Here is a 16,916-nt window from a genome sequence, read left to right on the forward strand (position 1 = left end):
AAACTGACTCCTACATAACCAGGCTTTTACATTGTGATAAGTTCAGATGACCATACATTGGCCTTTTCTATTTACCGCATTAGGAGCTACTTTTCCCTCTTCTTAAAGTTTCAAACTGCCTTCATTATTTCTACTAAATGCTAATGACCAATGGATATTACACAAGAGAACTTGCTAGAATAATGTGATAATTCTCTCACAATGCCATAGCTGCCTACATGGCTTGCTAAAAGAGGAATGTGTGACATTAGAGGGAGGGTGGCATGGGAGATCATTAAAGGGTATAGATTCTTAGGATTCAAAGAGCTTGATATGCTGAAAGGGAGTGAAGAAGTGGACAGTAGCCAGAACTAACATAACTAATATTCATAAAAAATAGTAAAATAATAAATGATACAAAAAAGAACCAATTAAATATATATATATATATATATATATATATATATATATATATATATGCAGTCCCCTATTTAAGGACACCCAACGTAGAGACAACCCCTAGTTAGAAATGAACCCCTCTGCCCCCTGTGACCTCTGGTGAAGCTCTCTGGATGCTTTACTTTAGGTCCAGGCTGCAATGATCAGCTGTAAAGTGTCTGCAATTAAGTTTTATTGCTTTTATTTCTTGTTCACTGGGAAAAAAAAATGTCTGTAGTTACAATTATAAAATATACATATACTTACATACAAATTCAACTTAAGAACAAACCTAAAGAACCTCGTACTTGCCTGTATATATATATATATATATATATATATATATATAGATAGATAGATAGATAGATAGATAGATAGAAAGTCGTCAAGCAGCACTCACTATGAAAGTGAGTGCTTGACAAAGACCGAGCATCAGGTCTTACAAAAATAGTAAAACAGAAAACATACAGCACACGACTATGTACCTTAGTCGATTAATTCCATATACATGAGCAACTTTTTGGCTCCAAGGAGCTGAGCGCTGAAGATATTTGGATCAAAGAGGCCCAAAGAGGATCAAAGAGGCTACAGGGGTATGGAGTAGCCGCACCATGTAGCCTCAGCTCCGGCTACTCCACTCCAAAATTTGCATATTGCCTTGATTAAAGATTAAAAAAGTAGAGGGGGGTAAATGATTAACCCTAAAAAGGGCTATCTTTACATACGTTAGATGCACCTACCACCTGATCTACCTTAATAGGTAGATCCGTAGTGTTAGCTTTCCTTTAAATTTTGCAAAGAACAATGGAGACTAAATCTTGAGTTATCTAGTAAACAATCATATACGTATAATTTTCTTTAACATGGGAACTAATAAAGTTGGATGCCCAACGGATAGCCTTCCACAGCAACATCTATTTGATGTATGTATTTCTTTTTCATTTAGCAACACATTGGGGAACATGTATCTTTGTTTTGACGTAATGAATTGTCTCTTTTTTGCGACTTTTTGCATTTCTGTGACATTTCACTGAGACTTTTGTTGGCGCTTTTCAAGTACACCTCAGTCTGCAACTTGTGCATTTTGCCATATGTATCATTACTTCCGAGATGTTCCATGCGACTTTTCACTCATCTATCACTAATTTTTCTTGTTTTTGCGACTTTTCACAGCTAAAAGTCGCAAAAAAGCAGCACAAAAGTTGCAAAAAAAGCATTTACCACAATGAAAAAGACAAAACAATACATGCGCAAAAAAACACATCGAAAAGTCGCAAAACTACACGGAACAAAGACAAAACTATGATACATGTTCCCCATTGTGTATTAAGTCATGATGAGTGAAAAGATTAGGAAGGAGACCACAACGTCACCACTCTTCTTACGATTAATCAATTGTTGTCCTATTCACCATTGTCTTTCCCAATCTTTTCTGATTCTCTTCATTGCCCTTTTTTATTTATCCCACTGTGCTGTTCTCCTTCCGTTTTTTTTTTTTAATTGGCCATATGTGTCACAGAGTACATAAAGGATTACATTTTCAAATTGATGTTTAAACATTTATCCCTGTCAATATGTCATCAATTAAAAATTAAAAATTTATTTAACTTAATTTAAATTTGTGTTTTTAGCTTGAATGATTTTTGAGTAGCTATGTACTTGCCTGTTTTTCTTTTAATCTAGGTATTCATACTGTACTTGATTTTTCTACCCTTATTGCTAAAGCAACTCACGTTTTATAGTTCATTATAAATTGATATTTCTCTCTTGTTCTTTTCTTTTACTTCCCAGGGAACACCGCAAATGCTTTTTATATTGATCCAGTTTTAGGAATTATTAAGACAGCAAAAGAGCTTGATCGGCACAGTCATGGTCAATATGAGTTGGTGATCAAAGCCTCAGACCATGGAACACCAACAATGAGCCAAATAACATCAGTACATATTCTTGTCACTGTGTCAGATAATGCTGCCCCTAAATTCATGAAGAAAGAATATTCAGCTGAAATAAGTGAATCAGTAAGAATCGGAAGTTTTGTTGCAATGTTGTCCACTCACAGCCAGTCTTCTGTTACATATGAAATAAAAAGTGGAAACACAATGAATGCCTTTGAGATTAATCCCAATTCCGGTGTGGTCATAACTCAGAAACATCTGGATTTTGAAACTGTTGCCTCTTATACTCTTACAATTCAAGCAACAAACATGGCTGGCTTGTCAACAAATACAACTCTAATTGTTCATGTTCGGGATGAAAATGACAATTTTCCAGTTTTTGTACAGACAGAATATCGAGGACTTATCAGTGAATCTGCACCAGCCAATAGTGTGATCTTAACTGATGAAAACTTCCCACTGGTTATTAGGGCCACCGACGCTGACAGAGAGTCGAATGCTCTTCTTGTTTATCAGATTGTTGAACCATCTGTCCACAAGTATTTTGCCATTGACTCCAGCACTGGTGCTATACGCTCTCTAGTCAGCTTAAATTATGAAGAAACTAATATATTCCACTTCACCGTGCAGGTGCATGATATGGGCTATCCTAAGTTATTTGCAGAACACGCGGCCAATGTCACTATATATGTTGTAGACATCAATGATTGTGCTCCAGTGTTTTCTCAAGAGGTCTATGAAGCCTCCATTCTAATACCAACGTATAAAGGAGTAAGGGTAATTACAGTGAATGCAACAGATGACGACTCTGGATCTTTTTCTGAAATCATGTATTCAATAGTTGAAGGTAACATTGGAGATAAATTTGCTATAGACCATTTATCAGGAGTTATAACTGTTCAGAGCACAAGTCCATTAAGGAGTCGATATGAACTAACCATCAGAGCCTCTGACGGACGCTTCTCTACTCTTGCATATGTGAAGATTAATGTGAAGGAAAGCAAAGAGAGTTTACTGAAGTTCACTCAGCGCACTTACTCAGCGGTAGTCCAAGAAAATGCCACACAGATAAAAACACTAACTGTTATAAGTGCCATTGGCAATCGTATCAATGAGCCTTTGTTTTTCCGTATTCTCAACCCAGACATCCGATTTAAAATTGGTCACACATCTGGTGTCCTTTCAACTACGGGAGTTCCTTTTGATCGAGAACAACAAGATGTTTATGAGATAGTCGTAGAAGTTACTGATGAACACAAACCACCTAGAGTTTCACATGTTTTGGTGACAGTAACAGTTGATGACGTTAACGACAACAGCCCTGTATTTGTCAACCTTCCATACTATGCCATGGTTCCTGTCGATGCTCAAGTAGGTGATGTCATTCGCTATGTTACTGCTGTCGATAAAGACATTGACAGAAATGGAGAAATACATTACTATCTAAAGGAGCTTTCGCAAAATTTCCAGATTGGGCCATCTGGTGCAATCTCATTAAAAAAGCAGTTTGATCCTGATGCATTTAATAAGGAATATTTTATAACCATAGTAGCAAAAGATGGAGGAAGCCCATCATATTCAGCAGAGGTTGTTGTCCCAATTACAGTAATGAATAAAGCAATGCCAGTTTTTGAAAAGCCTTTTTACAGTGCAGTGATTGCCGAAAATGCTCAACTCCACAGTCCTGTTGTGCATGTTCAAGCCAACAGCCCAGAAGGCCTTCGAATAATATACAGCATCACAGATGGCGATCCGTTCAGTCAGTTTAATATTAACTTCAACACAGGTGTAATTAACGTTATAGCTCCCCTTGATTTTGAGTCTCATCCAGCATATAAACTCAGAGTTCGAGCAACAGACTCAGTCACTGGTGCACACGCAGAAGTTTTTGTTGATATCATCTTGGAAGATGTCAATGATAATTCACCTGTGTTTCAACACAAAACGTATGTTGCCACCTTGTCGGAGGCGTCAGTAATTGGAACATCTGTTGTTCAAGTAAAGGCCACCGATGCAGATTCTGGACAAAACAAGGCCATTTCATATCACATTGTAAGCAATCATGGAAATAGCTCCCAGTTTTTCCATATCGATAGCATCAGTGGACTCATAATTATTGCAAAACCCCTGGATTATGAATATTTTCATGAATATAGCTTCCAAGTACGAGCAGTTGACAATGGAGTCCCTACATTAAGCAGTGAGGCAACTGTCCGAGTTTTAGTAACTGACCTCAATGACAACCCTCCAGTGTTCTCCCAACAATTGTATGAAGCTAAAATAAGTGAGGATTCAAGACATGGAAGCTTTGTAACAAGTTTGAAAGCCACTGATCCCGATAGTACAGATGCTGAAAACCTAGAATACTCAATACTTTCTGGAAATGAAGAAATGAATTTTGTTATTGACCCTAAATCTGGAATAATTACTGTTTCCCACTTAAAGAAAGAGATCATGCAACCATTCTATATCGTTAATGTGTCCATTTCCGATGGAGTTTTTAGAAGTTCTGCACAAGTGCACATTTCTATATTGAGTTCAAACTTCCATACACCAACATTTTCACAGAATCAGTATGAAGTGGAGCTCTCTGAAGATTCCCCATTGAAAACCCTTGTAACTGTACTTAATGCAGCAGATGCAGATACAGGGATTTATGGACAAGTCACTTACCATATTATTAATGAATTTGCAAAGGACAGCTTTTATATTAATGAGAAAGGACAACTGTTCACAGCAGAGAAGCTCGATAGAGAAGGTCCAGCTAACAAAGTCATTCCTATAAGTATAATGGCTAAGGATGGAGGTGGAAAAGTGGGATTTTGTGTTGTCAATGTTATTTTAACAGACTACAATGACAATGTTCCGAAATTCCGTTCTACTGAGTACAAAGTCAGTATTCCATCAGATGTCCAACGGGGAACTTCAATTGTTAAAATTCTGGCTTCTGATAGTGATGAGGGAGCAAATGCTGATATATCATATAGCCTTGAGGCAAAATCTGAAAGTGTGGAAGAAAATTTTGAAATTAACCAATATACTGGAATCATAACCACAAAAGAGAGCCTGGTTGGTTTAGAAGATGAAGTCTTCCAGTTCTCTGTTAAAGCAGTTGATGGCGGATCACCCCACAGAGAAAGCATTGTTCCCGTCTCTGTTAGAATTCTTCCACCTGAAGTGATGTTGCCCAAGTTTACCGAGCCTTTTTATACTTTCAGCATATCTGAAGATACTCCAATTGGTACAGAGCTGGATTTTATAAGGGCAGAAAGTAGCCAGCCTATTATTTATCAGATTGTGAAGGGAAACACGCCTGAAAGTAATCTCGATGACACTTTTGTGATAGAGAAACAAAGTGGCCGATTGAAACTTGAAAAAGGATTGGATCATGAACTTACAAAATGGTACCAGTTTTCAGTGTTGGCTCAAAATATTCACGGAGAACATGAGGTGATGTCCTCTGTCAATGTTAACATCCAGGTTAAAGATGTCAATGACAATAAACCTGTTTTTGAGGCAAATCCTTATGAGGCTTTTATTGTGGAAAACCTTTCTGGAGGAGCTAAGGTCATCCAGGTTAAAGCTCTCGACGCAGATTCGGGACCTAATGGACACGTTTCCTATAAGCTGGCACCTCTACAGGATCGACAGGAGATTAAAGATCTTTTCTCAGTAGACTTGGAATCTGGCTGGGTGACTACTCTTGGTGAGCTTGACCATGAGAAAAGGAACAAATACAACATTATAGTAGTTGCCTATGATCATGGCGATAAAGTGCTGTCATCATCTACCGTAATTGAAGTTACTGTGATGGACGTGAATGATAATCCGCCACGCTTTAGTGCAGAAATATACAAAGGCACAGTCAGTGAAGATGACCCTCCAGGTGGGGTAATTGCCATCTTGAGTACAACAGACGATGACTTTGAGGATATACATAAAGAGGTTACAATGTATATTACAGGTAAGACTATCATGTTTCTTATCTATCATAGATATAGCAATTGATGCAATTTTCTGTGGTAGCTGTAGTATATATTCATTTTCTTTTATGGTTCTTTATCTACCAGCAAATATTTGTTCTGTCTTTAAAAAATAAATTTGGGCTTCTAAGTTAATTATCATTAACACCATTACAAAGTCACTTGGAATACAAACTATTTTATATTTGCTGCCTCATTCTTGATGGTGAAGGCATTGTTCACCCCCTCCCCTCGCAACCCTTGTGCTGTGAGAAGCTCAGTCTTTGTCCTCCGGATCATCATTTCTCACATTTCTCATTCTTATCTATTTTCAACAGATGATAATTAGTGATATTTTCATTCGTTTCGCAACCAGAACTGCATCATTTACTGTTAAAATGTTAATCAGTGTAGCACTCCATAATGTCTATGGCGGAGATTTGTCATGGGCTAGTGATTATTTATGCATATTTGTTCCCAGATCCCTCAGTTCTTAGACCTCGATATTTATATCCTTGCAAAATGTAATTACTGAAGGCATTCACAAAGAGCGGCATTGAAGGAACATGTCTGATAACCTTTTGAGATAGCAAAAATTCCAGATATGTTCCCCCCCCCTTACTGTACCCAGGAAATTTTTTGTTTGTCTAAATGGTACATGTAAGTTATTTGGATTAGAAAATGAGTAATTTATGTCTTCTACTCTAGGAGGGGATCCACTTGGGCAATTTGCTATTGAAAACCTTCAACAGGAGTGGAAGGTGTATGTACGGAAACCACTGGACAGAGAAGTAAAGGACAATTACCTACTGAATATAACTGCTACAGATGGACTATTTGCTGGCAGAGCTGTGGTGGAAGTGAAGGTCCTTGATGCCAATGACAATAGCCCGGTTTGTGAAAAGGTACATCCATTGACTCCAATGCTATAATTATTCTTTAGCTTTTCAAAAACATTATCCTGACATTAGAATATTAGGTTTCCATAATTTCATAACTTCTCCCAAATTATGAATCCAACATAAGAGAAAAATTTAGGGTAATGGAGACTCGGTTTACATTGACGATCATTTGGGATCAGTTGTATGACAAACACCAAGAGTAGCCATAGGTCGCTCTTGACTTTTGATGAATATTTTTAGCATTTATGTTAGGTTGTGTGATTGGCTCATAGAGGAGTATTCGATAGAGGATATACCAACGTGTGCAGCCTGTAGTAACAGACTCATAGTTGTTCGATCCCGCTGACTGCACACAGTGTTCAAGATGGGATTCCTTGCAGCACAGCATACAGATATATGAAGCAAGGACTTCCTGTCTTGCAGCCAAAATGCAGTTAATACAGTCCCGGTGTTGCAGTTCACCTGGCAGATTTCAAATTTTTCATCTTTGTGCCGGGTCCATAGCTGCAAGGGGGCCCACATAAGGCTGTGCGTAGGCACTCCATGGGGGTGAGGGGGCTGTATCTAATAAATCCATAGAGTGTTGGGGGGTTTATATAAAATAACCATGAGGGGACTGTTTGGTATGATAAACTAGGGAATATTTTAGGGAACAGGAGACTGTTTTAGTTTCTGAATTTTTAAAGCTTTCACGTGAGCCTATTAAGGCTCTGTCGCCCAGGGGCCTTCTGAAACCTGGAGCTAACACTGGTGTGCAATTTGTGGGGTCAGCCCAACATACAGATCCTTGTACACAGGCTGCATATGTTTGTCTGCAGCTTGATTCTGGTAGGGGTCACTGTCTTTATTGATGGCAATATATGAAGTCATCAATATAAGATGTAAAGTGAAAATAAAATTAGCTCCATAGCACCTGTAGAATTGTAGCTCTTCAGTGTACTAGGGAGGAGCTAGTCAGCACTTGCTTTGCTGTAATACAGCATGTCCCCAGTCTGATATTCTGAATAGTTCTTCAGAGCAGCACTTTAAAGGTTATTTACTAGTAAAATGTGCATCTGGAGTGGCTTTCCCATTATTTATGCCTCTGTCTGTGGCATTTTTAGCAAAATGTCCTTTTGGTTTACAAAAAACTCAACTAAAGCACCAATGGATTGTTGAAGATATTTCTGTTTATGGTAATTTCTTTGTATGTAATTATTAGTTTTGCTCTTACTTTGTCCCTGCTCCTGGGCACTCACGATGCAACTGTAGCATGTTAAATTCACTTCTAGGATTAAGGACTGCTTTTTCCAGCATAAAGTATTTGCTAAGAGGTCTGCACAGCATGGATTTCACTGAAAGCTGTGTATTTCTAAGGAAATAAACAAAAATAGCTGATGAATACAAATGCTCTGAAAACGTGAAAACAACACATTTAAATGTGCAAGATGTCCGCATGCAGCACAATATTGTAGTGCACTTCTCTTACTCATCCTGTATTATGTGCATAGTGTAAGGTTCATTTATTTATATATACCATATTTTTCGGACTTTATATTTTTGCGCCTTATAGTCCAGTGCACCATATATATGAACCGCACTTACAGTCAACAGCTGCCGTGAACTGTGCACAGGTCTGCCACCTGCTGGTCATTCATCCTTATAATCAGGTGCGCCTTATAATCCGGTACGCCTTATATATGAACCTAGACATTTAAGCAAGCATTTATTGATGGTGCGCCTTATAATCCAAAAAATACGGTACTGTGTATATATGTAGATAGATAGATAATTTCATTAATATTAAATTACATGACATATAGATTTGTGAAAAACCCATTCTGGAGGCATTTAGTCAGTGCTGTAAAAGATTTTGAAATGCTTTCAGATAAGACACACATGGCCAGGATATTACATCTTTAAGGGGATACTGTCACCAGATTTTAGCCCACTAAGCTACCAAAAACCTTAAGTAGGGTACGAAATATCATTCCTAGAATTCCCTCTTTTATATGAAATCTCATTGCTGCCCTTTAAAAAACATCTCCTCCAATGTCATGTGAAAATAAGCAGAGAAGAGTCATGTATTGTCTTTGAGGAGTCACTTTTAAAGGTAGAGGAGGTTTCACTACAAGCCTGATGAGTTTTTAAAGATTCTTAGCTTTAATATGATGCTGGAAGCATGTTCAGAGGTAACATAGAATCAAAGATAGGAAATCTAACCTGAGGCTCTAAAAGTGACTCGTCTCACTAGCCTCTAAAAGTGATTCATCTCACTCAATCAATTACTGTTCTCTGCTCATTTTCATATGACTTTGGAGGAGATTTTTTTTATAGGTAAAGGGATGAGATTTCACATTTAAAGGGACATTTCATACCCTACTTGAAGTGTATAGTAGTTTAGAAGGGTAATATAGTGACAGCGTCCCTTTAAATTCAATTTTCTAATTGTTTTCATTTCATGACATTAAGCAGAGATCCTGAAAAGAGATCTTGATATCTTAAAAACGTTGATGCCCAAAGCACATTAGACAATTAAATAGCCGTTCATTATATAATGATTACGCCTTATTCCCATAAAACCCGAGAACCTCTTTAATTCTGACCTTATTTGGTTCTGATGACCCATTAAAGCCAACACTGAGGGACTTTGATATTGTTAATGACATTTAGAAATGTCTCTCTGCTATTATTTTGTAGGATTTCTATTCTGAGACCATATCTGAAGATGCCCTTTCAGGGAAACTAATCCTTCAAGTTTCAGCCAGCGACGCAGACATTCGCTCTAATGCAGAGATCATTTACACGTTGCATGGACCCGGCTCCGAGAAATTTCACCTCAATCCATTTACAGGTAAGTTCCAGAAATGTAATAAATTCTGCGCTCTTAGCTTTGACCTTTTAATTATGTCTTACAGACATCATTACGGCTAATTCTCTACAAAGGGAAGGCAGACATCATTTCCTGCTGCAGGAATAGTCACTTAATTGCATGAATTGTATTAATTGCCGAACTAAATAGACTTGTGTAAAACAGATATTAACACTGGAAGAAGAGAGGTGCTGGGCAGGCAATGTTTACTGATCCGCAAAGTCAGGGCCGGCTAAGGCAGAAATACAGGACCGCTCGGCCAGTTTTTTCTATTATATGATGTTTAACCACTTCATGACCTGCTCCTGTTCAAGAACAAATATCATAAATTAGCAAAGCTGTCCATAATATCTTTATAGTCTCAGGAGCATGATACTGTATCTGAGGTTACCGTCATACTTCTCTTTGCTAGTTTCTCCAAATATGATGCTCCCATCATTACCAAGTAGTAGAGATGAGTGGACCCAATGTTTCTGTTCAGGTTCAGCATCAGGTTTGGGAGGCATGACCCGGACATATTGCACTATTTCTGGCCTAACAGCAGCTTGTCACCCCTAGCAAATAGCCATGGCTATAATTGTCTAAGGGTGTCCCCCTTCCCTCAGTGGTGTCCCCCTGGCCAGTCATAGCCAATAGCCATGGCCAATCAACCTGCCAGATTGGTTGTTCGACCGCCAATTTGGCAATAGGTTTGTATTAGGCTTTTCAAGTAATGTCATGTGACCAGATTGACATCATCTAAGGTCCTTGGGCCCCCTAACTTTAGCAGACTGTACCCAATGTATGTATTTGATCACATTAAATCACAACAGCCTCCAGGAAGGATGAGGAGGAATAGAAGTCCATGTGGTGACAGGTTCCCTTTAAAATATTATTTTTAAAATTGTTTTGTATATAATAAAAGGTTTCGTATCCTGCAATTTTCAATCTGGCCTCATTATAAGAAGCTGCTTCCTGGTTCTTTGCAGAGGTCACTTCTTTTACATCACAGACAATAGAAGATAACACCTCTATGGATAATACCATTATTGCAATCACTAACAACTGACAATAGATGAAGACGAACTTAGACGAACCATGTAGTTTTTTTGCTATTTGGATTACAAAAATTGTGGATAGATTCCCTTTTAACTGCCGGTACTTCTGGATGTAATACGAAACTGCTGCCATGTTGATTTCTGTGAGGGAATTGGTGATATTAGCCACTTCCTACTTCACCTATGTTAATGTTTAACTTGATCTTTGAGCTGTATTTGCTGTTCATCTTGTGAAACAAAGTGGAACCGTCTAGTATAGAATTAATACTGATGAAGGCTTTTGTTTGACAGAATCTCAAGATATATAGTAAGCTGTAGTCCGGGGCCCGATTAAGCTTTCTATTGGCCCTGGGCTGTATGAATATTATAGCCCCTACTAGTCTGGAATTCACTTCATACATATGGTACTGGAATTATGCTTATTGGTTAATGGGGAATGCTTCCCTTCTGCCTGCTTTTAATCTGTGCTTTCAGGACCGTTTGATGACCTTCAAAGGTCCTGAAATGTCTCTGGTGTACACGTGTATTGAGAGCATGAACAGGTTAAACTGAATTTCATGGGTGAAGGTCCTTGTCAGTATAAAATCACCGCCTATATTATAACCCAAACCACCTTTATTATAATCCACTACTTGCTGTAGTACTATACATAGTTTCACCAAAAGTGCATGACATCTCCAGTCCAACAACCCAATCCGTTTTTTCCCAAACAACTACCATTGAGGAACATCAAGGCATCCACTTCCATTTCCACTGAAGCCTATTTTATTGGAAGATAGTTGTGTTTGCACTCTGATCTTGAAGCTTGGGTCTTCTTATGGGGATTTGGAATTAGAAAAGCATAAACGGACCCTTCTAGGAACATGGAATAGCTCTCTAAGTATTTTATAGTCTTTTCTTGCCATCCAGGCATTGGTAAACGAAACAATATTCTGCTCAAGCCCATAACTGTGATATCCCTACCTTATTCCCCAACATAACACAGATTTTCTAACACAGTAATAATCCTATTGAACAGATAAGCAGCATTGGAAAAATATAAAACTTTGTTGCGAAGGACCCACTTGGAAGCTGACAGCTCAGGGCAAATGACCTTTCTCCAAACTACAAAAATGATAAGTTCTACTTGGCGGAGATACTTTGTATGTAGTCAGTGTTGTGTAGGAATAAGAAAAATAAGAAAATGTAGAAATGAATAATTCACTGCTGGCATTCTCGATAGTATTTAGTTCCATCTCTGGCTGAATGTATTGAAATATCTTGACACATTAAAACTTTTAATGTTCTCCGGTACTTCACTGAATAATTTTTTCGGCAGACTTTTTTGACTTGTTAAAATGATGGAGTTCTGCACATAGAACCGGCTAGTAAGACGATTATTTAAGGAAAGTCTACATCAAGTGTATTAAATTGATTAGCTGTGGTGTATGCATATGTATAGAGGTTAGGATAACTCACCCCCGCAGTACGGTGTGGATTTAGAGAACTAAAGTAAGCACAATCTGGGGAATATATTTTGGTCGTAATAGCTTTTTCTACGTATATTATGTATCATTGTGCACGAAGACATGGTGGCCCATGATGCTTTGCTTTAAAGACCTCATTTTATAGCAGATTTAAAGAATTTCTTATATTTCAACTTGTAAAATGGTTATAATTTTTTCGCTTTTTTTTCCTTAGGTGAACTGAAGACTTCATCACTTCTTGACCGAGAGATACAGGAAGTCTACCATCTCGTGGTGAAAGCAACTGATGGAGGAGGTCATTTTTGTGAAGTTAATGTGGAATTGACATTAGAAGATGTTAATGACAATGCTCCTGAGTTCTCTGCAGATCCTTACACGGTCACTGTGTTTGAGAATACCGAACCCAAAACTCCAGTTACCAGAGTTCAGGCAATCGATGCTGATGCAGGTAATATGTGATGTACTCTTTGTTCTTTGTGTTAGATCTCTAATGAAAGGCAATCTAACTTTCCTCAGTCACATGAAGAACACCAAGTCTGGACATACTTGTTGATGGCTGTCATGCAAGTTCGACTGTACATTGCAACTTCCTTCTTTAAAGAGGACATTTTACCACCTCACATGTGATTAAGAATACACCATTATGTATGGGCCATACCATTCTTGTTGCATAAGGATTTTTAGACTTGCCTATCCGCAGCTTCTTAGTTTCTTGTGGCCGTCATCTCCTGCTCTTCTTTAGCGCATGATCCCGACTCCTGTCTGCTGTATTCTGTGCGTTAATTGAAGCATGGAACAGTGTGATAGGTATTCAGATAAGGAGATCACATCGTGCATGCACACAGCAGATTCTCTGACACTGTCTTCCACAGTGTTAGAGAAGAGTATTACACATGCCCCTCCCCCGCTCCAGCGCCTCCTCTCTGACAGTGGAAAGGATTACAATGGTCAGATACCAGGACTGACATCTCAGTAACCGTGAAGGCTAGAAAGAGAAGTACTTCCGCATCCATGTAGCAGCCATTACAGAATGGTATGTTCATCACCAAATGCGTGAGGTGGTGAAATGTTCTTTATAAACATGCAAATTTTGTTTTTCTGGATGTCTGTGTTTCTCAGTATAGAGAGGCGAATAAGCTGATACTACACATTTAGAGAAGAAATGATTGGGCATATTGAGGTCCATTCTCCTAACATTTCCCATTGTTGGGGAAGGCAGAAGAATACACTGTTTCTACATATTTGTTAAAACCAGCAAGCATACCAGGCAAATTTTTATCAGGTAATTGTCCATACAGTTCATGGTTCCTCCACCACTATGCACATAAGACCAGAAATAATCGAGATGAGCTGCCTCTCCACAGGACTGCCCTCCTACCGCGTAGGCCGGTGGTGACTGCCGAGCTTCATGCGGCAGTCACCACCCCTAATCCAGCCCCCTCATGAATACGCCTGGCTGCTTACAGTGCGGTCCGGGGTTTTCAATTGTACACCGCTGCAGTGTTTGTTAGCGTTATTGGAGGTTTCGGGTGTAACACTGCGGCATATGCTGTAGCACTAAGAGCTGCTTACTTTAGTTTTTAGAGGTGACAGGTCCTCTTTAAAGAGGGATTCTACAAATCATAGTTATTTGTGATTCTAGGAGTCCCTGCATCCCCATAGCACAAAAGCTAATGTTTGACTGGGATGTTGTGACACCTATGATGTATGGAATTCAATTCCTAAAATTGTATGTGGTCCATGAAACGTGTCCACCAAACAGTATATGTTTCACACATCGAACGTGCTTGTGTGAAACCAGCTTAAGGAGATCACTTATTTGTAGGATGTTTTTTTTATTTCTTGTATGATTCGCAGCTTTGTATAAGTGGTCGATGCTAACATGTTTCTATTAGAAGTTTAGCACTATCATTGTTCACGCAATGCAAAGCAAAAGCTTTTCAATTTTTATGTCTTGTACTGAACTTCTTATGGATACCATATAATATCTACTGCCAAGTAGTTAAAATTTTACAGTGTTTCTATGTATGTTTTTTTATTGCAGGACTTAATCAAAAGGTGCAGTATTCATTAGTCAGCTCGGCAGAAGGTCAATTCTCCATTGATGAAATGTCCGGAATAATTAGTTTGGAGAAGCCTCTTGATCGGGAGACTCAAGCAATATACACCCTGACTGTTAAAGCTACCGACCAAGGTCTACCTAAAAAGCTCTCCTCTGTTGCCAACGTTGTGGTGTCAGTCCTGGACATAAATGACAACCCACCCGTCTTTGAACACAGAGAATATGTAGCAACTCTTCCAGAAGATATTGAAGTCGGTACAGAGGTTCTCCAGGTATATGCCACAAGCAGAGACATCGAAGCTAATGCAGAAATTTCATATCAGATCATCAGTGGCAATGAACATGGAAAGTTCAGTATAAATCAAGCAACAGGTAACATTGTTTCTACGCTTGACTGTACGTGACCACTAAGGTCGATGAGAACTTATACTAAAGTGATATAGCTCCTGTAGGCTCTTTATGTAACACATCTTTGACTCAGCTTGAGAGGCGCCGTATAATGCGTTACAAGTGTCTTTCTATCCTTGTGCCGCAATTAGTCACTACTTGCTTGTACGACTTTGTTAGGAATCTGTGTGTGTGTGTGTGTTATCACAGGACATAAAGCGACTGCAGGCATTGAATTTATGAGCTGTGATAAAGGCTGTAATCACAGAAGTGTTTTAAAATGCCATGCTTTTTCTTCAGAGGAAAATGTGTTATGAAGCCTTGGTACCAAGCGCTGTGGCATTTAATGGGAAATACTGTTTTTCCGACAGGCTTGAATGTTACCACTTAATTGTTTCCATCCTTGGACTTCTCATATGCCTGAAATATAGATAAATCAAATGGGTTTACTATAAAATAATAGTACATATTGTATTAGAATATTACATTTTTGTTGAGGATTTCGGAGACCCTATGTTGTGCTATTTATTGACCTGGTCTTATTAGCCTCATAATTCTATAATAAGGATGACAATTCTGAAACAAAATGACTGCATTTCACAAGGATCATTTAATTTTATTATTCCCATTTAGAAAAAAACTACTTTTTCCCCAGACATAGGAGCTTACCATGCCAAAACCAGAGCTTTCTATCAATGACGATAGTATTATATGGGTGCTAGCATGTGTTCAAAATGCTAAAGAAACATTTAGGAATTTTTTTTTAATTACCTGTTGTGCTAGATTATTCAGTAAATTCATGCTTTAATTTTAGAAACGCTTATTAGAAAAACAAAACATTGTTGGTATGTGTACCGGTAGCACTTTTTGTAATTTTTGTTTTTTATAAAAGGTTCATAGTAGCAAACTAGAACTTAGCAGAACTTAATGGGCTGTTCCCATGTTTATAATTTATGGCGTATCCAGAGGATATGCCATAAATACATGACAGATTTGGGATCTGGACATGTCTAGTAACCTTGAGAATTGCTCCTTAGAAAAATGTTCCCAGAATCATTACTTATCAATAGGGCTGAGTGGAGCCATTAAAGCATTACCTCAAAATGTCATTTGGTACCAGTAACACCCATGATCACAAAATGTCATTCGGTACCAGTAACACCCTTGATCGGTGCTGGCATGCATGCCATCATTTTGCCATGGATCATCTCTCTACGGTGATGTCACAGAGAGAAACGATCCTTGGCAAAATCGTGGAGCACCATTGATATTTAGGTGTCATGCAGATGCCGTCTACGTTTTGATGCCCCCAGTGGTTTTATTGAAGGGGTTTTAAGAGTTTATACCTGTTAAACAGGTGAGGGTAGAGTTTAATCCAAACTTCTGATTGAAGGGGAACCTTAACCCACAATGCTTGGCATGGTCCATCCAGATAGAAGATGCACAATTCTTAATCGGGGAATCAGTGATGGTTCCAGCAGTTAGAGACCCCTGAAAGTAGTTGGTTCCTTTACGTAAATTTACAAATTATTATAATTGCTGGTTCTCATGCAACATCTCTACTGTGATTTCAGTGGTGCCATGAGTGGTGCAATTTCTTAAATTTAGCCATCATAGACTATAAACTGTTCTTGGTGTTCAATATACATATAGCTCTTATTGTGCTAATTACCTTTTACTTTTTGTCTTATTTTCCCAATAGGCATTCTTTTTATAATTGAAAACCTGGATCATGAAACATCAGCAGAGTATTATTTGACAGTAGAGGCCACAGATGGTGGCACTCCGCCTCTCAGTGACGTTGCCACTATTAGCATTAACATTACCGACATCAATGACAACTCCCCAGTTTTCAGCCAAAGCTCATACACGGCCGTGGTCGGTGAAGATGCTATATCCGGACAGCCTGTTTTGATGGTAATTTACTTTCTATCATT

General features: G+C 38.4%; 1 protein-coding gene across 7 annotated transcripts in view; it reads left to right on the plus strand.

Moving 5' to 3' along the window:
* Nucleotides 1-16,916, plus strand: part of FAT1 (FAT atypical cadherin 1) — a 179,870-nt gene that overhangs the window by 128,968 nt on the left and 33,986 nt on the right. For all 7 annotated transcript variants that reach the window (XR_011849518.1, XM_072122560.1, XM_072122555.1 and 4 more), the window contains 6 exons: nt 2,209-6,276; nt 6,983-7,179; nt 9,856-10,009; nt 12,745-12,978; nt 14,575-14,964; nt 16,682-16,896. Coding sequence is in view for 6 of the 7 variants with exons in the window: in XM_072122560.1 (XP_071978661.1) it covers nt 2,209-6,276; nt 6,983-7,179; nt 9,856-10,009; nt 12,745-12,978; nt 14,575-14,964; nt 16,682-16,896 (5,258 nt within the window). In the remaining variant the exon portion in view is untranslated. The remainder of the gene's footprint in view (nt 1-2,208; nt 6,277-6,982; nt 7,180-9,855; nt 10,010-12,744; nt 12,979-14,574; nt 14,965-16,681; nt 16,897-16,916) is intronic.

Source organism: Engystomops pustulosus, chromosome 1, assembly GCF_040894005.1.
Source record: "Engystomops pustulosus chromosome 1, aEngPut4.maternal, whole genome shotgun sequence".
Classification (NCBI taxonomy): Eukaryota; Metazoa; Chordata; class Amphibia; order Anura; family Leptodactylidae; genus Engystomops; species Engystomops pustulosus.